This window comes from Capsicum annuum, chromosome 3 (genome assembly GCF_002878395.1).
Source record: "Capsicum annuum cultivar UCD-10X-F1 chromosome 3, UCD10Xv1.1, whole genome shotgun sequence".
Classification (NCBI taxonomy): Eukaryota; Viridiplantae; Streptophyta; class Magnoliopsida; order Solanales; family Solanaceae; genus Capsicum; species Capsicum annuum.
In genome coordinates this window covers 19723902-19746061 of record NC_061113.1, presented here as the reverse complement: position 1 = coordinate 19746061, position 22160 = coordinate 19723902, and the positions used below count along the sequence as shown (strand labels likewise).

General features: G+C 34.5%; 2 protein-coding genes and 1 long non-coding RNA gene across 4 annotated transcripts; all 3 read left to right on the top strand.

Annotated features, from left to right (window-relative positions):
• Positions 1-11594: 11594 nt before the first annotated feature.
• Positions 11595-15281, top strand: LOC107865774 (putative late blight resistance protein homolog R1B-16). Its single transcript, XM_047409148.1, has one exon. It carries the CDS (start codon positions 12529-12531, stop codon positions 13276-13278), a length of 750 nt encoding a protein of 249 aa, XP_047265104.1. The 5' UTR covers positions 11595-12528; the 3' UTR covers positions 13279-15281.
• A 231-nt stretch (positions 15282-15512) lies between these two features.
• LOC124897028 lies at positions 15513-16028 on the top strand. Of its 2 annotated transcripts, none has more exons than XR_007053454.1 (2): positions 15513-15646; positions 15818-16028. It is a non-coding gene; the product is annotated as an uncharacterized LOC124897028 (long non-coding RNA). The 2 variants fall into 2 exon arrangements; XR_007053453.1 differs by having other exon boundaries at positions 15513-15672.
• A 2962-nt stretch (positions 16029-18990) lies between these two features.
• On the top strand, positions 18991-21774 carry LOC107864668 (geraniol 8-hydroxylase). Its single transcript, XM_016711105.2, has 2 exons — positions 18991-19991; positions 21015-21774. Exons 1-2 carry the CDS (start codon positions 19083-19085, stop codon positions 21612-21614), a joined length of 1509 nt encoding a protein of 502 aa, XP_016566591.1. The 5' UTR covers positions 18991-19082; the 3' UTR covers positions 21615-21774.
• Positions 21775-22160: the final 386 nt, after the last annotated feature.

Sequence of the window (22160 nt, the reverse complement as noted above, 5' to 3'; positions counted from 1 at the left end):
CAACAATTTTAGAACCTATTTTTCTCTTTTTAGGTTCATGAAGAAGAACTTTAGCAAAGCAACCCTACACTTTTAAATGTTTCAAATTAGGCTTATAACCTTTCCACAATTCATAAGGAGTTTTGTCAGTTCTTTATGAGGAATTCTATTCTGTAAATGATATACAGATAAAATAGTTTCACTCCATAAATTATCAGGTGCATTAGAGCTAATTAACATAGAATTCATCATTTCTTTCAATGTCTTATTTTTCCTTTCAGGTACACCATTAGAATCGGGAGAATAAGACGGAGTTACTTCATGAATAATACCTTCTTTTTCATAAAAAGCATTTAAAGATACATATTCTCCACCTTTATTGAATCTAATTCTCTTGATTTTTCTACTAAACTGATTTTCAACTTCAGATTTATAAGACACAAAAGCATCATCTTTATTTCTAAGCAAATACAACTTAGTAAATCTAGAGAAATCATCAATAAAGGTCACATAATCTCTTTTACCACCTCTAGTCATAGTTTGTTTTAAATTACCCAAATCAATGTGAATCAATGATAACAATTTAGTTTCTATATTAGCTGAAAAACATGACTTTTTAGTAACTTTAACTTCAGCACATATTTCACATTTATCAAAATTACTTGAGTCTAAACCAGATATTAAATCAAGTGATTGCATATTCTTTATATATTTAATATTAACATGTCCTAATCTAGCATGCCATAAAGAAATAGACTCAATCATATAAGCAGAAGTTGATGCATTATCATTGATAATATTAAGAGTATAAAGTTCATGATTACAACGTCCATTTCCAATAAGAATATCATTTTTAGTTAATATGACCTCATTATTTTCAAATATAACCTTTATTCCAACTTTACCTAATAACGCCACAGAAATCAAATTAATTCTGATATTAGGAACATGCAGTACATTACTCAATGCCAAGGTTTTGCCAGATGTGAGTTTGAGAAGAACTTTGTCTTTTCCAAGAACTTGAATAGTTCTCGAGGTCTCAAGATCAACAATTTCTTCTTCTTTCTCAACTTGGGTATGTGATATAAAATTATTTTTCATTTATACAAATGTGCCTAGTAGCACCAGAGTCCACCACCCAGTTTCTCACATTGATCTCAATATTCATTTCTGAAATGACAACAATTATTATATCATCCGTTTAAGTCAAATTTATTTTTGACTTAGCAGGATTGTCATTTCTTTCACATCTTCTCTTGCATTGAGATGCATTTTGTATAAACATTTTATTATTAGGCATGTGACCAAGTTCATTTTCATACCTGTATTCTGCAGTACCATAATCTTCTGAACTGACTGGAATGGAAGCAGCTAGAGCAATACCAGCATTAGAATTATCAACGATTTTAGGATCAATATTGTGTCATAGTTTCTTAGATTGTTGGGGAATAATCGAAAAATAATAATATTAACAATATTATTTAATAGTTAACAAAATATTATATTAATATTATTAGCAATACAATAACATAACAATATACAATAATATTACTACTTCAGTGATTATACTATAATCAATATGACAACTATAATAGTAATCTAACTACTTCTTAATAAGTTAATATATTAATTATACTTGAGTCGTGCTAGGCACCGTCCTAAGAAACTATTTCAGCAGTGTGAAATGTTTTTCCAGGATTAAACAAGTATTTTTCTGATAAATTAGAGGATATTCTGAGTTAAATAAATCTTCCCTAATCAATCAGAGGATACAGGAATCAACAAAATTATTAATACAAATATTAGCAAGTTAAATCATAGGTTTAAATAATAACCAAAAGCACTAAGCAGGATTCTAAGAAAGAGAAAACTAAAAGGAAATCTTTTTCAAAAAAATGTTCTTTCTTGCTGTAAGGATTGAAGGAGTATTTATAGGTAAGACTTAACTTTTCAAGTACACCTCTTGATGGCTTCCCAAGTAAGCCTTCTCAAGTATATCTCTTGATGGCTTCTAGAGTAAGTCTTCTCAAGATTATCTCTTGATGACTTCTAGAGTAAGCCTTCTCTAGTATATCTCTTGATGGCTTCTAGAGTAAGCCTTCTCAAGTCCATCTCTTGATGACTTCTAGAGTAAGCCTTCTCAAGTCCATCTCTTGATGGCTTCTAAAATGCATTTAAAGACATGTCTTTTTTAATACACTTCAAATGTAAATTATTTTAAGATAACTAAATAATTTTCCTACACTTGTAAGTTTCAAATTTTCACAAAAAAATCATAATAATCTACAAAATTAAATAAATTTTGACATAATACAATTCAAACACAATAGAGATATTAATAAAAAAATTAAACAGCTAATGAGAAACAATATAGCTAGCTAAATAGCAATATTAACCTAAATTTGTTTCAATAGTTCACAATCTAAACATAAAAAAAGATGTCAATATTTAATACATTGACAGTGCAATGAACTTCTTAAAAAAACTTTAATGGCACTTATGGCATAACCAACACCACCACATCATCTTCATCAAACATATCTAATTCCTTAAAAAAAATTAATATTTTGTAATTTAATAATTTATTTACTTTATAAACATAATTAATATTTAAATATATGAGATGGTTTAACTAGATTATGAGTTTGTACTCCTGTTATTATTCTTAGTGGCCTACGATCATGTCACGACCCGAATCGAGGCCTTGGCTGTGACGAGTATCCAGAACCATGAAGGCCCGAAACGCCCCTATCTGTCTGGTAATCATGCACATAATTCAAATGATAAAGAGATGCGAAAGACAATAACATTACGGAAAACATGGTCCAGAGTCATATGAAAGCAATAATAGGGAATAATGTCCCAAAATCTCAAATCAACACCTCTATAACATCTTCGAAGTCTCTACTACATGACTGAAACAAATTATCTGAAAATTGGGACAAGGCCCCCAGTAGACCCAAAACTAATATGTGATAAATGACACTGCCAGATAATCAGGCCTTCCGAAATATAGAAGGCTTACCAAGTGACTCTGCAAATCTGTCTGAGGAATCTACTGATTTTCTGGACCCCTAAACTGCGCTTCCGAACCTGGGAGGAAGGGGGTCAATACAAAAGTACTGGTACGCAGAGATATCAAAACAAAACATAATATTTTTACAAAATATAGTTGAGAGCCATTATAAAGCAGTTTCATATCAAATCATTTGAAAACACATGGGCATAATGTAATTGTTTTCAACAACAATGTAATACAGCTGAGCTAGGTGGAATAACCTACATATCACATTTACACCAATTGTCAAACCTTGGTTGCCGTCAAGATTAGAGTATACGTGAGGGGAAGACACAAAAGATCACACAGCAGGGTGTCTCGACCCAATGATAGTGCACAAGATCACAAAGCAGGACTCCTAACCATAGTCCCAATTTGGGAATGACATAAAGTCAAGTACGCAAGATCACAGAACAGGGTACCAAATTCCCATGTCGGCAAACACGGTTTCCAGCGATGAGCCCTTACACTCAAAAGCCTTCATCCACCTATCTCATGTAAAATCAATGCATTTAAATTTCATCTGATTCAATCACATATCTTATTTGTAGGGTATCGTCATACCCGACTTGAAAGTCATCAATATCACATCAACATATGCATAATCATGTAAAAATCAAGATGTTTTCATTATTTACAAGTAGTAGACAATAATTATTTCAAATTCATGCTCTCTTTTGTTGGTCACAATATAATATGGGGTATCAAAATATTATCATGGGAATTTGAAAGCAATTTATCATTCATATTTATCAAACTTCCATGGAAAATCTCAAATCACATGCATGGTTTCAACCATTGAAGTATATAGGCAAACAATTCTCATGACCTTAAAAAAAACGACTTAGAAATCATAATAAGAGCAAGTTATTAGTATTTTTGAGAACCCCTATTTAAAAGCATGCATGTTCATAAAACTACACCCATGAGATTTTTGGATAACCCCACATACCTCGATTACTACGAATATTAGGTGCTTCTTGAAGCCTACGTTGAGAGGATTCCAAATATGCAATTAGTTTCTAAAACCCACGGTTAAATCTTGAGTTGCTTGAGTTTTTATTTTGAAACCCTAGAGAGAGTTCTTGAACAATTTTGATGAATGAAGGTGTATTTTGGGGTCTTTGGGAACTGAATTTCGTGTTTAGGGCTAAGTAAGGGTGGAAAAGGACCATTTTGCCCCAAAAACGGAGTGTTTAAGTCACCTGAAACCTTTACATAGGTGCTGCCTATGCTATCGCCTATGTTTACATAGGCGCCGCCTATGCTATCGCCTATGTTTACATAGGTGCCGCCTACTACTTTGAAAGGCCATAACTTCTTGCTCGGGTGCTGGATTTTAGCAAAATTAGTATTGTTGGAAAGCTAACTCGAAGACTTATCATTTGACACATAATAAGATCTCTAATTCGACATATACAGAGAGTTATGGTCGATGGAAGCTGACACAAATTACAACATCTACTAAAACTTAATCGATCGAAATAGTTTCAACTCGTCCTTGAGTTGAAGGACCTCTATGGTCTAAATTCAAGCTTGAATGGATTCACATACTATGCAAATAATTAACATGCCATATTGGCATAGGATTTATGGCTTCATAATTATTAACGCATCGAAATCATGATTTTTATTCTAGCTCGAAATGCGGGGTGTTACATTATCTCCCCCTTGGGATCATTCATCCTCGAATGATGGGTAGGAACATATTGAAGCTTAGAGGTATGGAATAACGCGGACATGATATGTTTCTCTAAGAAAGAATGCACTGATCTGAAACATGACTACAATAAGATTGGAACTACTGATGTTCTAAATTCTTATACCGGACGTGCATATCTGATGCATGGATTTGTTACTGAGTTGTTCTCATGAACGTGGAACTGAATACACTGATAAGCTAAACTTTTATATTGAACATGCATTTCTAATGCATGCATATCTGACTGAACTGACGTAAGACGTATGACTAAATACGCAGTGATAACTGGTGCGAAGCTTGTAATAAGAATCTATGCATGCAGCTGAATGGGGTATCTCCCCCTTGGGACCCTATGTCCCTCTATGAATGCTCAATTCACTAAGATACTCAAAAAATTGAGGCGATGCACAGGGCACCTACGAATTGAATCATAACTGAACATCTGGAATCTGAATTTAATGGATGATGCATGAACTAGGCTATACTCGTAACTACTGGTGTATTCTATCTTGGAATAGTAGCATGTCTGAGATTTTGAGTAGCATGAATAAGTGCAAAGACGAGAAAACAAGTCATGCGAATCCAACTATTAAGCTGACTTATTGGCCATACAGACTGAATTATACTACACCCTCATACTTAACTGGAGTATCTCTTCAGCACAATTCTCTAAAGAAATTCTAGCGGTAATAGGAAGCCATGAATCTTGGGTATGGATTACACAAGACATCCAACTGAGGAAATCACAACATTGACACTACTCTGCAGTCTGGAATATAGACATATAACTCCTAAATTAGGATAGCATTTTCGGACCTTTGGTAATACAACTTCTTACTTTCATGCTTAGCGCACTTCCCGAATATCCCTTAACTATACTATTCCCTATAAATATCATATTCATTCAACTCAGCTTAAAATTCTCATATGAGCAATGACAAATCTTTCTACTAATGTCAGAAATAACTTAATCCCTTTGTCGTGATCAAGCCTAACTCTAAGTCACAAAAAAAATACAACATGCTAGACCACGCTATTATTCTAAACCATATGATGCCACCTTCTATATCTCCTTTAAAGATCACATCCTAAGTATAACATGCATTACCACTTCAATGACTACTCTGAACTCTTAATATGAAGTCGCTAATGCATATTGCGACCTTTCACTACAATCCCAAAATGTCATTCAAGCCTAATTTATAACCACATGTTAACTTCAAGGAAACCACCCATAAATACATACTTCACATAGTTTCTAAACTATTGTCAATATAATTCCCACAAGCTACCCTAAGACATACACACAAACTTTTTCACTAACCATCACGTGTATCAAAGACTTGGCCCCAACTCTTACTTCATACTTATGGCCTTATCTAAGCAAGCATACTATGATCTTCCATCAACAAGAACATTTACATTATCACCACTGTCATTGCATAGGAAGGGTCACTAAAAGGTTAAAACATAAGACCCTCAAGCGTGAAAAGATCTTTATACGGGACTGAGCACACTATAAAGAGTGAGTACATGCGTCATGAGTTGCATGACCTCAACTAGAGTTCATAACATAAGGAATGTGATTCCAACTACTTGAATGAACTAGAACTCATTATCTTGGAACTGGAAGAGTACGTGACTCTCTATCATATACCGGAATCATGAACTATGATCACGGAACTGAATCGTAAGTAATGAGTAAGCATCCGGATAACTAAAAAAAATACTGAGGCAGGAATGGGTTGAGATCCACCCTCACTTTCTGATGTTCTAAATCATAGTGCATCACTACTAGAATCTGAGAGCCTTACTTGGTCATTCGTTCTATCATATCCCCTTCAGCTTCACGTCATCATTTAGAGTTTGGGAGATCCTTTACCAGATTCTAACTGAACTACACTTACTGCACTCTAGGGTCTGAAAAAAATGACAATACATGCATATCATAGAACTTAACCCGGATGACTACCTTCTGGGATACACTCTATCTTTCCATAGCCACCAATAGGCATAGTATAATGCTTGCACACTTATTTCTATCGGTTCAACCTTCAAAACTCAAACTTAGATTCTAACTCTTAACATGGATATCACCAAGCCTTTGATGAACCATATCACTTTCGACACAACCTACCACTATTGCGACTCTAAATTTATATCCTCTACTATGAGAATCAAGATCACATCAAAAGGCTCAATACTATCCATCAAGGCTCCTTAACTTGGATATCTAGAACACCATATACCATCTAACTAGTCTTTTTCCAACTAGCAACTCAACGGTACCACTAATCACACGCAACATGTAATAGTCTTAGAGAAATGCCAAAACTCCAAATCACCTTGGGCATATTTACCCACCATACCTACAACATTATACTTCATTACGAATCAACTTAAACTTAAGCCATTTCATACACCGTTCAAGCCTATTAGATCACTTCCATTACCATATAACTATTATCATTAACCAAGAAATCATCACACTTCATGGACATCAACTATTCAAACTTAATATCTAGTGCTATTGCATGATTTACAACCCAACCTTACACAAAATTTTCACTTGGAAACTATAAATAAACATCACGAAACACTAGTGCACTAGAACTTCATAACCACAATAATCGATCATGACCTAACGGTTTTCCTTATCATAATCCATTAGCATGTACTATTTCAGCACCTCAAGCCTACTAATTTAATCCCACAAAACATGCATCATCAAACTCTTGCCAATATTTACCACCACACCATTTAAATTCAAGCCTATAGTTTAGTATCAATCACTTACCACCAATGTAGAATGCAACATAATATAAATATTCTAATCCATCAAATTGGGACATTCTACCCAAATATCTTAAAAATCTACTACATACCTTCTCACAAGTAGCACTAGTTTACAACTACTAATGAAAAGAGGGTCAAGGAGGTTAAAGCCTCATAATAGACATGGTCAACCTTATCCTTATATTATAACCCCGTACAATCGTATCTACTTATACTGCTTTCTCACATTATAATTAATTACCCAAGCGTACATTTACACTACCTTCAAATTCCTCAAACAACCATAAGTCTATAATCATAACTTACTCGCTAATATAGCCATTTTCACATTCAAGCAACCAACAAATCACCCTGACCAACAACTCCTTCTCTACCTTCTACTAATAACACACAAGGACGAATCACTTCATTACCAACTCTATCTCATGCAAAAAGATTCAGCTATACATATATTCAACCAACACGTTGAACGACAAATTACTAGTGAATCGAAATAGGCCTCACACGGCTTCACTAGACTTTGATTTTTTTTTTGAACAAGAAAATGGGATGAATGACAAGTCAACTATGCTAGTGAATCAAAAGAGCCCCACACGGCTTCACTAGACATTTTAGTTTCATCAACACAATGATAAAATATTTTCAAGAGATAGAAACTTGTCACACAATATTCCATAATCAGAGAATACACATCTTACTTTGTTAGATAAAAATCTGAGTCAAATATTTCCCCCACAGATTATCATACAATCCACACACGCTACTAGCTACCAACAGGTCATGACACTGACACTTTAACTTATGCTACTATTTGGGTGGAAATACAATTCCAACACTTCTACTACACATCTTTTCCCTTAAGCATGAAATCTACAACATAAATTTTTGAAAAGGGCTGAATATACTCAATACAGAAGGCTGAAAAACACGATTTCATCAAGATCAAGGTTCACACTAGAACCCGTACACTCTGAAGCAATAACGGACTCTTCTCAAGTCCTTGCACAATTTTAAGATCTTATATGACGCAATCCAAAGGGACAATACCATTTAGACTCTAAACTTCTGCACTTGAATCACCCCAGTAATGTGACGGGTCTGAGAACAACCGAGTAAGGAAAGAATTTGGGATGATTTTACTTTTGTATGGATGTCACCATAGCACGAATTAGAGTATGAAGGAGGAACATTCTGACTCTGTTGCACGAACTAGAACATGAAGAAAGAGAGTTATTCTTAAATTCCTTGTAGCCTCCTACTTATAAGTGTGGCGCGCTACACACCCATAAACAAGACTCTACCCGACGCGATTTTGCACGCACCCTGGGACCATGAACCGTGCTTTGATACCAAGTTTGTCACAACCCAAATCGGGGCCTTGGCCATGATGAGTATTCCGAACCATGAAGGCCCGAAACATCCCTATCTGTCTGGTAATCATGCACATAATTCAAATGATAAAAAAATGCGTAAGACAATAACATTACGAAAAACATGGTCAAGAGTCATGTGAAAGCAATAATAGGGAATAATGTCCCAAAATCTCAAATCAACACCTCTATAACGTCTGCAAAATCTCTACTACATGACTGAAATAAATGTCTATCTGAAAACTGGGACAAGGCCCCCAGCAGACCCAAACTAATACGTGATAAATGACACTACCAGATAATCAGGCCTTCTAAAATATAGAAGGCTCACCAAGTGACTCTGCAAATTTATCCGAGGAATCTACTGATTTTCTGGACCCTTAGACTGCGCTTCCGAACCTGGGAGGAAGGGGGTCAATACAAAATTACTGGTACGCAGAGATATTAAAATAAAACATAATATTTTTACAAAATATAGTTGAGAGCCATTATAAAGCAGTTTCATATCAAGTCATTTGAAAACACATGGGCATAATGTAATTGTTTTCAACAACAATGTAATACAGCTGAGCTAGGTGGAATATCCTACATATCACATTTACACCAACTGTCAAACCTCGGTTGCCGCCAAGATTAGAGTATACGTGAGGGGAAGACACAAAAGATCACACAGCAGGGTGTCTCGACCCAATGGTAGTGCACAAGATCACAAAGCAGGGCTCCTAACCATAGTCCCAATTTGGGAATGACATAAAGTCAGGTACGCAAGATCACAAAGCAAGGTACCAAATTCCCATGTCGGCAAACACGATTTCCAGCGATGAGCCCTTACACTCAAATGCCTTCATCCACCTATCTCATGTAAAATCAATGCATTTAAATTTCATCTAATTCAATCACATATCTTATTTGTAGGGTATCGTCATACCCGACTTGTAAGGCATCAATATCACATCAGCATATGCATAATCATGTAAAATCAAGATGTTTTCATCATTTACAAGTAGTAGACAATAATTATTTCAAATTCATGCTCTCTTTTGTTGGTCACAATATAATATGGGGTATCAAAATATTATCATGGGAATTTGAAAGCAATTTATCATTCATATTTATCAAACTTCCATGGAAAATCTCAAATCACATATGCATGGTTTCAACCATTGAAGTATATAGGCAAACAATTCTCATGACCTTAAAAAAAACGACTTAGAAATCATAATAAGAGCAAGTTATTAGTATTTTTGAAAACCCCCATTTAAAGCATGCATGTTCATAAAACTACACCCATGAGATTTTTGGATAACCCCACGTACCTCGATTACTACGAATATTAGGTGCTTCTTGAAGCCTACGTTGAGAGGATTCCAAATATGCAATTAGTTTCTAAAACCCACGGTTGAATCTTGAGTTGCTTGGGTTTTTATTTTGAAACCCTAAAGAGAGTTCTTGAACAATTTTGATGAATGAAGGTGTATTTTGGGGTCTTTGGGAACTGAATTTCGTGTTTAGGGCTAAGTAAGGGTGGAAAAGGATCATTTTGCCCCAAAAACGGAGTGTTTCAGTCACCTGAAACCTTTACATAGGAGCTGCCTATGCTGTAACCTATGTTTACATAGGCGCCGCCTATGCTATCGCCTATGTTTACATAGGTGCCGCCTACTACTTTGAAAGGTCATACTTCTTGCTCGGGTGCCGGATTTTAGCAAAATTGGTATCGTTGGAAAGCTAATTCGAAGACCTATTATTTGACACATAGTAGGCTCTCTAATTCGACATATACAGAGAGTTATGGTCGATGGAAGCTAACACAAATAACAACGTCCACTAAAACTTAATCGATCGAAATAGTTTCAACTCGTCCCTGAGTTGAAGGACCTCTATGGTCTAAATTCAAGCTTGAATGGATTCATATACTATGCAACTAATTAACATGCCATATTGGCATAGGATTTATGGCTTCGGGATTATCAACGCATCGAAATCATGATTTTTATTCTAGCCCGAAATGCGGGGTGTTACAAATCCGACCTAACCCATATTGTTCAAGTTCCATGGGCCAACGAGCTAAAAAGCACCGTATGTAAAAATCTTAGCTCAATCCTATCAAATTACAGGCCAGGTCGAGCCAACCAACGGGTCTGACCCATATTAATGGCTCTAGTTATAAATTAGATTATAGCTTTGTTACATAAAAGGGCCAAAGAACAAAAACATACCTAAAGTATTTGTATTTTTGGTTTCATACCCGAACTATCAAAAGTCCAAATTTTCTATCCAAACTATCATCAATTATTTAGCAAAACACATCTCAATTATTAATTATTGTTCCCTTTTCCTATAGAACTATGGTTACAAAATAAAAGAAGAAAAAAATTAACACATATGGAGACAATAGTTTTGCTGCAATTGGGTAGCGTGTGGGTCAGATTTTATTTTAATGTGTTCAATTTTTAATAATATTGGTTGATTTAACTTTGGTGACATCAATCTCTAATAAAGCCATATGGCAAAAGTGGTTTTGCAAACCATCGTTAAAAACGACACAAATGAACCTTTTATGTACCGACAGTGATATAGATGAGTCAGACTTTTAATTGATGGCATATATCAATCATTTCTAATAGTTCAATGACATATTGGAGTCTTTTTTCTAATTAAAATGGTGTTGGCTTCTAAGTGATGAAAGTGAACTTTCACTTTAAGAAAAAAAGTGTTCTCAAGTATTTGATGGGAGAAATGAACTTCTTCATGCTTAAATATAGGATCATGCCTTCATGTGGATAGTGAGGCAAGAAGAAGTCAAGCCTCGTGCCGCTGTCGTTGTTGCTCGTTCGGCTTCGAATTTGAATTTGACAAATGACTGATCAAAGAGATTATCTTTTTGGACAAAATTCATTTAAAACTTGAGAATTAGTAATTATTTAATCCAAAAATCCGATAGCAGAATTTTTTTCATTTGTGGATGCACCCTAACATGTGCGGATGCATGTCAAGACGCATCTTGAAGGGACGCGACCCTTCGAGATGCTGTTTGAAAGTGACAAATGGACCTGAGGGGCAGGTCATCATCTGCGGATGCAGGTGAAGGTTTACAAGTGAGACGTCACTTTCTGTTTCGAAGAAAATCACGACGTGCGGATGCAGGTCCCCATTCGCAGGTGGGGTCCGCAGGCAGAGGCGGAGCCAGAATTTCAACTAAGGTCCGTAGTATAGCTTCTCACAGTACATTTTGAGAGATGTGAACTAAAATGCTGCTCAAGACTAATATGAAAAGAGTTTGGTGTTCTTGCAGGAACTTTCTATTTAAACCAGCTCTTTGGTAGGGCCATCTAACAATCTGTCGACTCAAAATAACAATTCTATGGATATTGACGACGAGATAGTGGGCTTTGAGGAAGACACAGAGGTATTAGAGGTATAGCACGGCTAGATGTTATTCCAATTGTTGGAATTTGGGTGGGGGGGGGGGGGGGGGGGGGGGGCAAGGTAAAACAACGTAACTTGCGCTGTATAATGATGATATCGTTGTTTCTCATTTTGATGTTCAAGCTTGGTGCATCATTTCTCAAACATATAACCAGAGAGATTTACTACAAGAGATTTTCAGTCAAATTACCGGTATGAAGGACAAGGGAGATAAGGTCAACGAACTTGGAGACACGTTGAAGAAAAGCTTAATGGGGAAGAGATATCTCATTGTCTTGGATGATATGTGGGATACTATAGCATGGGATGACTTAAGATTATCTCTCCCAGATGGTGTAAATGGACGTAGAATTATAGTGACAAGTCGAAGGCTGGATACATGTAAGCACATCATGCACCACAGTGATCCTTATCACCTTCCTTTGCTTACACTAGAAGAGAGTTCGAAATTTCTACAAAAGAAAGTTTTTCAAAAGGAATGTTGCCCAAGTGAACTATTCGACGTGAGTCAAGCAGTTGCAGAAAAGTGCGAAGGATTGCCGCTAGTGGTTATCTTGGTGGCTGGAGTACTTAGAAAGAAAAAAGTGGAAGCCTCTTGGTGGATTGAGGTCGAACATGCTCTATTTTCCTATCTTGGAAAGTATGAAGAATACTATCTCGGGACTATGCAGTTAAGTTATTATAATTTACCTGATCTTACAAGGCCTTGCCTAGTTTACATGGGGATGTTTCCGGAGGACCATGAGATTCCAATACATAAATTGATACGTTTATGGATAGCAGAAGGCTTCGTGCAACACGTTGAATCGGTGAGATTGGAAGAGGTAGCCGAAGATTACTTGACGGATCTCATCAACAGTAACTTGGTAATGGTTTCAAAGAGATGGAATAACGGTAAAGTCAAATATTGTCAGGTCCATGATCTTGTGCTTGACGAGGGCTAAAGAAGAAAAGTTTATGTCGGTGCTGAGGGGACATCCTAGACTATTTCAACCTTCTGATTGGAAGGAAAACCGTCTGAGCTTCCATTTCAATCTTGACCTTTCACAGGATACATTGGTTGGCTTGGAAACAGGGAAGTCTTTCGACCAAGAGTTGAGATCTGTGATATCCTCGGGCATAACATATCTAGGTTGGAATGCCTTTCTTCAGATTAGTAAATTGAGACTTCTGGGGGTCTTGGATTTGAGTTCCTTTACCATGCATTATTTGTGTTCAGCTATATTTAATCAACTGATTCACCTGAAGTACCTCGCAGTTCAAACAGGAGTAATTGATTTCCATCCAGAAACGCTTCTGTTCAATCTACAAACTTTGATAGTGTGTGGTTTAGAATTAGACATAGTGTTACCAGCTACTTTTTGGAAAATGGTGATGTTAAGACGTTTTGATATTGATCGAGTTGAACTTGATTTCCATTATTTGGAAGACGGTAAGCAACAGATCATTGAAGAATCGTCTAAATTGGAAAATTTGAAGTTTTTAAGTAGGGTTCGATTGTCACCTCAAGATGCTCATGATTGGGTGGATGTGTTATCACGGAGGTGCCCTAATCTTGAGGAATTTTGCATCTGTATTCGACCAAGTGGTGGTCGTACTTGCAATCTCGAATTACAAGGTTTTACCCAGCTTCAAACACTTGAGATTTCCTCTTACGCTGTACTCCCTGGGTTTCAATTGCCTTCAACTCTCAAGAAGTTGATATTACAAATGCCTCTAATAACCACAGAAACGGTTTCTATGATTACGGAACTACCAAGCCTAGAGTACCTCAAGTTGGAGAAATCAGAATTTGAGTCAGAGCAGTGGTGCCTCGGAGAAATCGTGTTCAATAAACTTAAAATCTTGAAACTGACTAGCTTAGATATCTCAACGGGGGATGCTTCTGAGGAATCATTTCCCCAGCTTGAGATACTTGTTATTAGTTGGTGTTGGAAGCTTAAGGAGGTCCCTCCTAGCTTTGCTGATATTCTAACACTGAAACAGATCAAGTTGATTCAGTGTAAGAACGAATCTCTGGAGGCTTCAACTCTGCAAATTAAGGAAGAAATCAAAGCAAATGAAGGAAGCGACCGCCTTAAGATCATTAACAAAGTAAGTAGCAATCAAACTCGTATTGATGTTTTTGAGTATCTCCGTGCATCTAATTTGCAGACATATGTTCAATACAGGATTCATAGGTCTATCTCTTGCTGCTGCGAGTCAAGTGTACTTTTTTCAATTTTTTTCTTCTTAATATTGTGATTGCTTTCTCTTAATTGCCTCATGCTGATCTCGAATTAACGAGGATGTTTTGAATTTGACAAACTTTTTACTTAAATGAATGAAATTTTAAGGCATAATAAACACCACAACTCATAGGTAGGCGTAATGAAATTTTCAGGCATAAATTCATAGATAGATACTTTAACTTGGCCTCAACTAACAAATAAATACCACAACTTTGAGGATGCACATCTAGACAACTCAACTCGACTCCACCGTGCCAGATAAACAGTCTAACTTACAAATTGATTACCTAGAAACCTCCAAAATTATGTGCCACATTAGTGTCCGGTGTACACGAGACACAATGGGGACGAGTAGAGGTGTGTAGATGTGCATTCTTACAGTTGGAGTGTTTAGTTTCCAGTTGAGGCCAAATTTAAGTGTCTATCTATGTATTATGTCAAATTTTAAAGAACGCTAAAATTCTCAGTTTTTATGTTTAGGATGCTGGCTACATGGTTATCAATATTCTGTTTTTGAAATGTTAGCTACAAAGAGGAATCTTTACAGCATTGAAAAGCTTATTGATGCATTTTACCTTCAGGAAAGTTGATTCGCCTGCTGCTCTCTCGACCGGCATCATCTTGCCTTTTAACGCTTTTAGTAGTGTGTGGGCATCAACTTTGATCAAGTTGTGGGAATCAATAGTTGAGCCTGTTCAGTTTTTAAGAGGTGTGAATGAAAAGAGAATAGAAATTAAAGGAAAGTGTGCATGTTAAAAGACACCTGTTCACTTTGAATGGTCGTGACCTTTTCAATGGATTGTAACTTTTTCGATAGGTTGTGACTTTTTCAATAAGTTATTGACTTTTCTGATAGGTTGTGACTTTTTCGATAAGTTATTGACTTTTCCAAATTTTATTGCCTATAAATTGAGACGACTAGCCTCAGTTTTTAATTACCAGGCACCTCTTCATTGGCTATAAATTGAGAGGACTAGCCTCAGTTTTTAATCAATCGAAAATTTCTGCGCTCCATCTATAGTTGCTAACTTTGAGTTCGACGAAGTTATTGGCATTTGAGGTACCACTACACCAATAATAGGTATATCTGTTTTATCCTGGGAGAAGGTAATTCTTAGCCTTGAGTGCAGTGAGGGGATTAAATTCCTTAAGGACATGCAAGAAAATTGTGAACTTGAATATTTAATAAAGTCCTTCGCTTTTCTGTTTTTTAGAATTGGTTTATCTGATTGCTATATAATTTTGAACACAGGCTAACAACATATTCTTCTTCTTCTCTGAGGGATTGTTGCTCATCAACTCGCAATGTTCTTTTAATGACAAGAGACATCGTACATTGTCAATCAGTCAAACTTGTGGGAGCTGGGATTGTTTGGTGATTGAAATTTCAGTTCATTGACGAACAAAATTGATTTAACATAATTAAGCATATCATATATACAAACATATGCTCATTAAGCAAACGAGTTTCACTGCTAGTTCTTTTTTTTTTCCTTCTAAATTTTGAGTATCACACTATTTTGCGCAGTCACATGGGACGTGGATTGCCGTAGGATTGCAATTATACTTGCTAATATAACTCACTCTTCATAAAAAAAAAAAAGAAGCATTAAGAGTATGAGTGCAGGGGCGGAACCACGGTAGTGGTTGCAGGTTCGGTAGAATCAGTAGCTTTATCTTAAACTTGTTCCCAACAAACAGAAAAATAATTTTTTTTAAAAACCTATAAACTAAAAATCTGGCTCAGCCTCTATGGAGGAGATATTTCCTCTTAGCTACCTGCTAGGACAAGTCATCACTCATAAGGGTTGATAAAGATAATAATCACAAGATAAAACTTGAAATTAACTTTATCCTGATTGAGATAATAACTAATCTTATAACTATTTTATTGGTTAATGACAAAATTACTATCTCATATAGAGAGTAAAACAATAATCTTGTGGAATATCCATGTGCCATAGAAAGAGTTTATACATCAAATTTGACGCTGAAATATATCAGAATGTTGTTATTCCAATGTACTTATGGTTAGAAGAGCCAATTATTTCTGTAATTTGCTGCCCTCTTCAGTCTTTCAATAATGGACGATAGCCACAGTGAATTTAAATGCACATCTATGATTCTCAATTTATCTTCAAATGATAAATATGCTACGTCGAAACTCGAAACCATGACTTTTCTATCATAAATATATATAAACTATTAGTATATCTTTTCAGTAATTTGCTATAGATCGACCAACTAGAAATGCTATTATAAGTAGACCATTGTACCTCTGACTTTAACTTAATGATTTCTTCCTGAAGTAAAGATTATTTTGACTTTGGATTTAATCATTTAATGCCAGAGATTATAATGAGAAAAACTAAAACACATATCCTGGAAAAAAAGATCATTGACGTTACTTCCCTCATCCATTTTTACTCATCGATGTTTACCTTGACAGTTGGCACAATATTCCTTAAGAATATAATTTTAATATATCATCCTGATTAATATAAGTTATTTAAATGTTGCAAAATGAACAGTATTTAATAACACAAGAGTAACATAGATATAAAATGATAAATTTTCTCTTTGAATCTTCTAAGCTAGGCTAATAAAATTGAATTACAATCACCTATCTCATTTTCTTTAACAACTTACTGAGCAATAGACTTTATCAATAGTTGAATAATATGTTCCCTACACATAATTTATGGTTGATAAATCAATTAGGAAAACCTAGTTAAATGATTAAATATTCGGGAATTTTACACGCTACTCATTTATAGGGGTGGGCACGATAGAACAGAATTTGATTCGATAATTTCAATATATAAGAAATACTATTTTCTTTGTATATATGATTCACTATCTTTTTCAGTTAATTTAAAAAAAATGATATATTTATACCTTTAGTAACAATTTGGCTTTAAAATGTTTTTTTTTATCCTGAAATGATTTATAACCTCACAAACATCTTTCAGTTTAAATCACAAATTTCAAAATTCTTTTTTTCTTTGTTAAACTCCATATATCGAGTTAAATTAACTCATATAAATTGACAAGAAGGTAGTATAATATTATCATACCAGATTAATTTGGTATGATTCCGTATTTTTTAGTTCAATTTTGATATTTTCGGTAAGGTAAATCGATAACCATATTTGTTGGACTTCAGCTTACATATAAGCATGTACAATAGCAAAATATATACAATAGAAAAATATGACTTCAACTTTTCAAAAAACGTTTTGATTATATCATACTAATACCTTAAACATGTGGAAAAATTCTAACAAAAGTACAATCAATTCAATTTGTTAATCTATTAAACAAAAAGACATTTCAATCAAGATAGGATATATACAGTCATGAAAGTTCCAACATCCAAATAATTACTTATATACTAATACTAATTTATCAATTTATTTTTATTATTATTATTATTATTATTATTATTATTATTAATAATAATAATAATAATAATAATAATAATATACAAATTGTATACGTCAGTACTTAAACAAAAAACCGGATACCATACCAAATATAAAAAGAATTAAAAATACATATCAAATACCATAATACTGTCTGAAATCGCAACATCAAAAATTTTGATTTCGATATCTACTCCACTCCTGCGACTCAATGTCATCTCTAACCTAAAGCTAGCACATCGTCAAGCATTTGCTTCAGGACGCCAATAATTCAAGGCCTCAAAATTAGTGCTACTATTTGATATAAGATAAATTTTGTATTAATTTTTTTTACCAGTTAGTGGATATATAATAATTTGTTTTATCGAATAAGTTCCTCTAGTAATTAAGTATAATCGAATTCTTTTTCGATGTTTTCTTGGATCCCTTTTGGACATATAACTTTTTATGATTATATATATTCTAATCAATTTTCACTTAAAGTTGAAATTTTCAAGTTCTATAAACTTGTTCTACTTACCATTTGAAGTATGAGACCTTTTCCCTCTCAAATTGAAAAAAATGTTCAAAAACTCACATAATTTTTCTTAACTACCCCTTTTCACGTTAATTTCAAATGCTATATTTTTTCCCCAAATATCACTTGCACATATTTTACTATTCATTAACTCGTCTATTTTCTTCACATAAACCAGATATTTTTAGTGTCTCATGTTTTTTTTCCTCCTCGTACCCATCTATTATTTTGTCAAATAAAAAGGGTATTAAATAATTTGAGTGAGTACATTTCTTGAAAATATTTTAGGCCTTCTATTAAGGTTGACTTTAGGACACCCTATCAGTCGAGCCGCGCCTGATTCCCCATTAACATTTTCAAAGTTTTGATCCCTAGTCTACCTAAGACTAGAAGCTTAATTAGTTTGTTTAAAAGCTATGCTACAAAGTTAGGAAGGCCATTAATATGTTGAATTAAACTTGTAACAAGTTGTTCTTTCATTGCGTTATAACTTGGTCTAAATTCTACATTATAAAAGCTTATGTCATAAACTATACGGAACATTCACAAGTATATACCTTGAGTTTTTTTTTTTAATGATATTGCGGTTCACTATGTATTACATAGGCATTATATGTGGTGTATTTTTACTTGCATGGACTTTGATCCATGGCTATAACAAGAAGAAACTTCCACCAGGACCAATGCCCCTACCTTTAATTGGAAATCTCCTTAACATATTTGGTGTTCCACCCCATAAATCCATGCAAAGGCTTGCTAACAAATATGGTCCGATAATGAGCCTCAAATTGGGACACTTACCCACCATAGTCATATCTTCATCAGTCATAGCTAAAGAGGCCATCAAAAAACATGATACAACCTTTTCTAGTAAAACATCTAAACATGCAGTCCAAGCTCATAATCACCATAAATTCTCTGTCGTGTGGTTATCGGTCAATAGTACTCTTCGGAAAAATCTCCGGGCGATATTGAATTTGAGTATCTTCTCTGCTAACAAGCTCCATGCAAACGAGCAGATCCGGTCTATGAAGATCTTAGACCTTATTGCTTACTGTCGTCAATGCAGCCAAACAGGTGAGCCCGTAGACTTTGGTTTACTCGCTTCTGATATAGCGATAAATGTTTTGTCAAATATAATTTTCTCCACGGATTTAGTGGATTTGTATGCAAAATCGGAGAAGAAATTTAAGGATGTGATCAGGAGCGTTACGTACCAAATTGGAAAGTTTAACATGGTGGATTACTTTCCTGTGCTGAAATGGATAGATCCTCAAGGGATAAATCGAAGCACTTGTTATAGTTTTGCTAAAATGTTTGGGATATTTGGAGGTTTTATTGATGAAAGATTGAAGCAAAGGAATAATAAGTTGCAGCAAAAGCCTAAAGATGTTTTGGATATTTTATTAAATATGAGCGAAGAAAAAGATGCCAAAGATCATAATATTGCAATGGATAGAAATCAGATCGAACATCTTTGTCTGGTAATTATTAATTCATGCATGCATGCTCTACTCTAGCTTTCTGTTTTTGGCTCTCTATATTATTTAAGATCATTGCTTAAATGCTCTGAAAAAATAACTTATTTTTCGTATTGGAAAAATCACTTATATTTTTTTACTACTATTTTATTTAATGGTTATTCAAGTTGGAAATTAATATATTCGACTAGGTTTGATGATGTGACGGTCTATATTATTTAAGCCAAAAATAGAAATATTAAACCCAACGGATTTTAATTAAAAATTGGAAAATTCCTCATATCCGACCTAATATGGAAATATTGAAAGGTCGTCTTCAATCATAGGCTTTGTATACTGAACCTGTAAAGCCCTTTATAGCCCTTTATAGACCTAATATATTGATTTATATCACTTAAATGTCACCAAACAAACTGTATTAATTAGTTTCATACTACTCCCATTTCATATTAGTTGACCCCTATAAATTTAAAACATTCATTAAAAAATTAATAAATAAAAATATAATTTACATATTTACTCTTGTATGTCTTTTAAAGTGCAATAATCATTGTAATGATTAAACATTAAAATTTGATACATATTACTCAATTTCATGCATTAAATCTAGAACATTGAGTATTTGTAATTGAAACTACTAATAATCATCAATTTTGATTTTGAGAATTGAGATCATTTATGCACCACTCAATAATTTTAAACCGTGAATATATTTAGTATTCTTAACATATATATAAAATATTCTTGATTTTAAAATTTGGACAATTAAATTAAAACAAATATGTTTAGAAAGAAGCTAAGGCTAACTAATACGAAATGGAGGAAATACTTCAAAGTCATTATTTCTTTCATACATTCCTTGATCATTTATCTAAATTGAAACTAGGTTTTAGAATATCTATTTGACAGAATTTTATTTTCGATTGGCTATTAATAAAATTTCTAAGAGATAATTTTCAATCATATTTTCACTAGATTGATTAGAATGCATCTAGTAATTAGTCTTCACACATATATACACTACAGGATCTTTTCGTTGCGGGAACTGATTCGAGTTCCGCCACATTAGAATGGGCAATGCTAGAGTTGATGAGGAACCCACAGGCAATGGAAAAGGCTAAAGCGGAACTCGCCCAAGTTGTTGGCAAGAATAAGGCAGTAAAAGAAGCCGAACTTGTCCGGCTTCCTTATCTGCACTGCATTTTGAAAGAGACTTTGCGGATACATCCGCCTGTTCCCCTTTTGTCGCGCAAGGCTGAGAAAGATTTTGAGCTTTGTGGCTACTTTGTCCCAAAGGGTTCACAAGTGATAGTGAACATATTGTCAATTGGTCGTGACCCTGCTATTTGGGAGGATCCTTTGGTGTTTAAACCTGAAAGATTCTGGGGTTTGAATGATATGGATATTCGTGGTCAAGATGATTTTAAACTCATTCCTTTTGGTGTTGGTCGAAGAATGTGCCCTGCGGTATCTTTGGCTATGAGAACCCTTCCCACAATGTTGGGTTCGTTGTTGAATTCTTTTGATTGGGTTGTTGAAGGCGACGATGATTTGGATGCGAAAGAGAAAAGTGGCCTTATAGTAGGTAAATTACGTCCTCTACGACTTGTCCCGATTTCACTATAGGACTATATGTGGATCAAATTGGACATGAAGTATCATTTCAATTGGCATGGAAGCAGCCAAAGCTTATGTAATAAAGTGGAGCTTGAATTAATTGCAACATATAAGCATGCATATGAGTTTCATATGGATGATAATGGATCAGCTCGTATATTTCATCTAATTTGAAAAAATACGCGTCCTCTTCAATTACATTTGTTACACATCCTATAAATTTATAGCTAAGTTATGAGTGAACCTATATATCACGTTACTTGACGCCTTAAATTAAAGAGATAAGATATTTTTTCTCACTAACACTTAAACTTAACTTCTGTTTATTTACCTCCCTTAATATCTTTAAAGTTCATTAGTTTCACCCCTTAATATATATTATCACTCTCATAACGGAGAGTGTGTTACACTCTCCACACCTCAGCGCCACGTCATTGCCACGTAAAAAATTATAATTTTTTTTAAAAAAGTAATTTCACACATATATTATTTTTATGTATTTTTTTAAAATATATATATATATATATATATAAAATAAAAATGCCCTCACCCCCC